General features: G+C 48.0%; 1 protein-coding gene across 1 annotated transcript in view; it reads right to left on the reverse strand.

Annotated features, from left to right (window-relative positions):
* The window catches only part of LOC102886332 (tubulin alpha-1C chain), a 6258-nt gene extending 4295 nt beyond the window's left edge, over positions 1 to 1963 (reverse strand). The window contains exon 1 of the mRNA XM_006916813.2: positions 1788 to 1963. Within this exon, the coding sequence (XP_006916875.1) occupies positions 1788 to 1790 (3 nt within the window). The 5' untranslated portion in view covers positions 1791 to 1963. The remainder of the gene's footprint in view (positions 1 to 1787) is intronic.
* Between the last annotated feature and the right edge of the window lie 278 nt (positions 1964 to 2241).

Genomic DNA, 2241 nt, shown 5'->3' on the forward strand with positions numbered 1-2241 from the left:
TGCTGTAAAATAAGGCAATGAACATCTATACCTAGACTTAAGAGAGAAACAAAGAGAGTATTTATTGTATTTCATCTCAAGTCAGATTAATTATTTTGGAGACTGGCAGAGGACTTTCAAAATATTGACACCAAGTATCTCTCATTACATTTTCCTCAAATAAGAGGGTTTCAAGATTTTAAAAGCCGCTCATAGGAAACTAGAGAAAATGCAACACTAGCTATGATCTCAGAGTCAGTCTAGTATCAAAACTTTAGTTATAAAAATCCATTTACTCACAACCTTTGAGTTACTATCCCTTCCTTCCCACCTACACTCCCCATAAAACAATCTTCGTCTCTTGACCACATCGGCAAGCCCAGGATCACCTGCATTATCCAGCTCTAGGGCTGTGCGAGAAAAGGGGAGTTGTTCTAATGAACTCATGACTATTTACCACTGCATCATGTTTACCTTTAACTGGACTTTGGAAATTCCACAGCCAGAGAGAAAGCTGGAGAGAACCAGAGATCTCTCCATGACAGACCCAGGCCCAAGGAGATAAACTATCTGAGAAGATACTCTCAATCTAATGAAGCACTTCTATTGAAACCTTTCGAGTGCCCAAATTTTCATTCATTGTGCCACAGCCTGGCTTTCTGTTTAGACTGTGCCGGCCACTCTCTTCTGGCCACTAGGGCGATGAAGTGAGACATAGGTGATAGAGTCAACTAGCTTTAACTGGTTAAGCATCCACTGTCTCTTCTAAAAATAAATAAAACCAAACACAAAATTATTAATCTAACCAGTGATTGCTGTAATAAGCCTGCTGTTTCCACTCTCCTGCCCTTTAAACAGTCACACTACTTTCTGAATCACACTTTTACTTCTATCTTTTTGGTCTTGGTGAAAAACACTCAAGCAAGTTTTTACAGTTAGACATACTTTTAACTGTGGTAGTCTCTGAAGAGACTAACTGGTGGACTATTCGATGTATTCTTTAAAAAAAAAGATACTATTTTGAACCATTTGATACACAAATACTAGTTTTAAAACGTGGATTATTTTGGGTAGACCTCCAACAGAGGCTAAGATAGTTGTTTCCAAAACTTCTGGAAGCTACATAGAAAATACTCGTTGTGCATTATTTCACAATTTTTTCAAAACTAAGAATACATTGTCAGTACTAGTTTATTTTGTGGTTTTTTAAGAAAAACCCTTTTATGGACTTAAAAAAAAAAAACTAGATTAAGTAGAAAGCTTCAGCTATAAACAGCCCACTAAATGAACGCTAGGAATGCAGGATTAGACAACGTGAGGAGGCGCCTGCCTACATCCTTCAGGTGGATTGGTGCAATTGGAAGCTCTCCCCAGAGCCGGGCCACAGGTGACTCAGCAGCGAGTCACAGGGCGCTGGAGAGGGGGCGCCGCTCCAGGTGCTTCCACTGCGTAAGGGAAGGTGAGGTCATTTGGAGAAATGGAGGGGAGAGATTTTTAGTTTTCACAAGTCCTTGGGGGCCAAGTGAAGGCTCCCTAGTCTTCCTCGGGCGGTGGCGGGACCTGGGATGATGCCCTCTCACTAGGATCAAGAGAGCTTTCTATTTCCACCGAGAGCAGTGCTCCGGCCGCGTCTTCGAGCCCGAAGGGGAGTCTGCCAGCTTTACCAGCCTGGTCACCAGAAGCCAATTTGTCTGGGGGCGTCCGAAACACGGTCCCACACGCAACTCGGGTTCCGCCGCCCGGTGGGGCTGCTCACTCTCTTCCCCTCCTACCACCGCCCGGGGACCACACCCCGCCCCGGCACTCACCATGACTGAGACTTGCAGGGATCCGCGGGACTGGAAGAGGATAAGGAACGGCGACAAGTACCTCCCACTGACAGACTACCAAGGAGTCCGGGGGAGAAGTGAACCGGGAACCGGCCCATGGGACTTTATATACCCCTTTCCCAGCCACGTGTCGGGAGGGCGGGCACTGGACCCCGCCCCGGCCCCCGCCGCCCCACCTCTGAGTTGCAAGGCCCCGGGCCGGACGCCCCGCCCTACACAGCCGCGGGAGAGAGGAGGGGCGCGCGGTGCTGATTGGTGGGTTCAAAAGTTCAAACCAAACTCTTTCGAAAGGAGCCAGAGGAACCAGGAAAGGGAGGAGACATCCTGGGGCCTAAGAGTGGGCAGGTGGGTCGGGGAATAAGGTGGAGACGGCGACTGGAAGGAGCGGGAAGTGGGAGTGTCTGCCCCTCCGTGGGTGAGGCAGGTGGACGAA

The sequence above is a fragment of the Pteropus alecto genome, unplaced genomic scaffold (genome assembly GCF_000325575.1).
Source record: "Pteropus alecto unplaced genomic scaffold, ASM32557v1 scaffold196, whole genome shotgun sequence".
Classification (NCBI taxonomy): domain Eukaryota; kingdom Metazoa; phylum Chordata; class Mammalia; order Chiroptera; family Pteropodidae; genus Pteropus; species Pteropus alecto.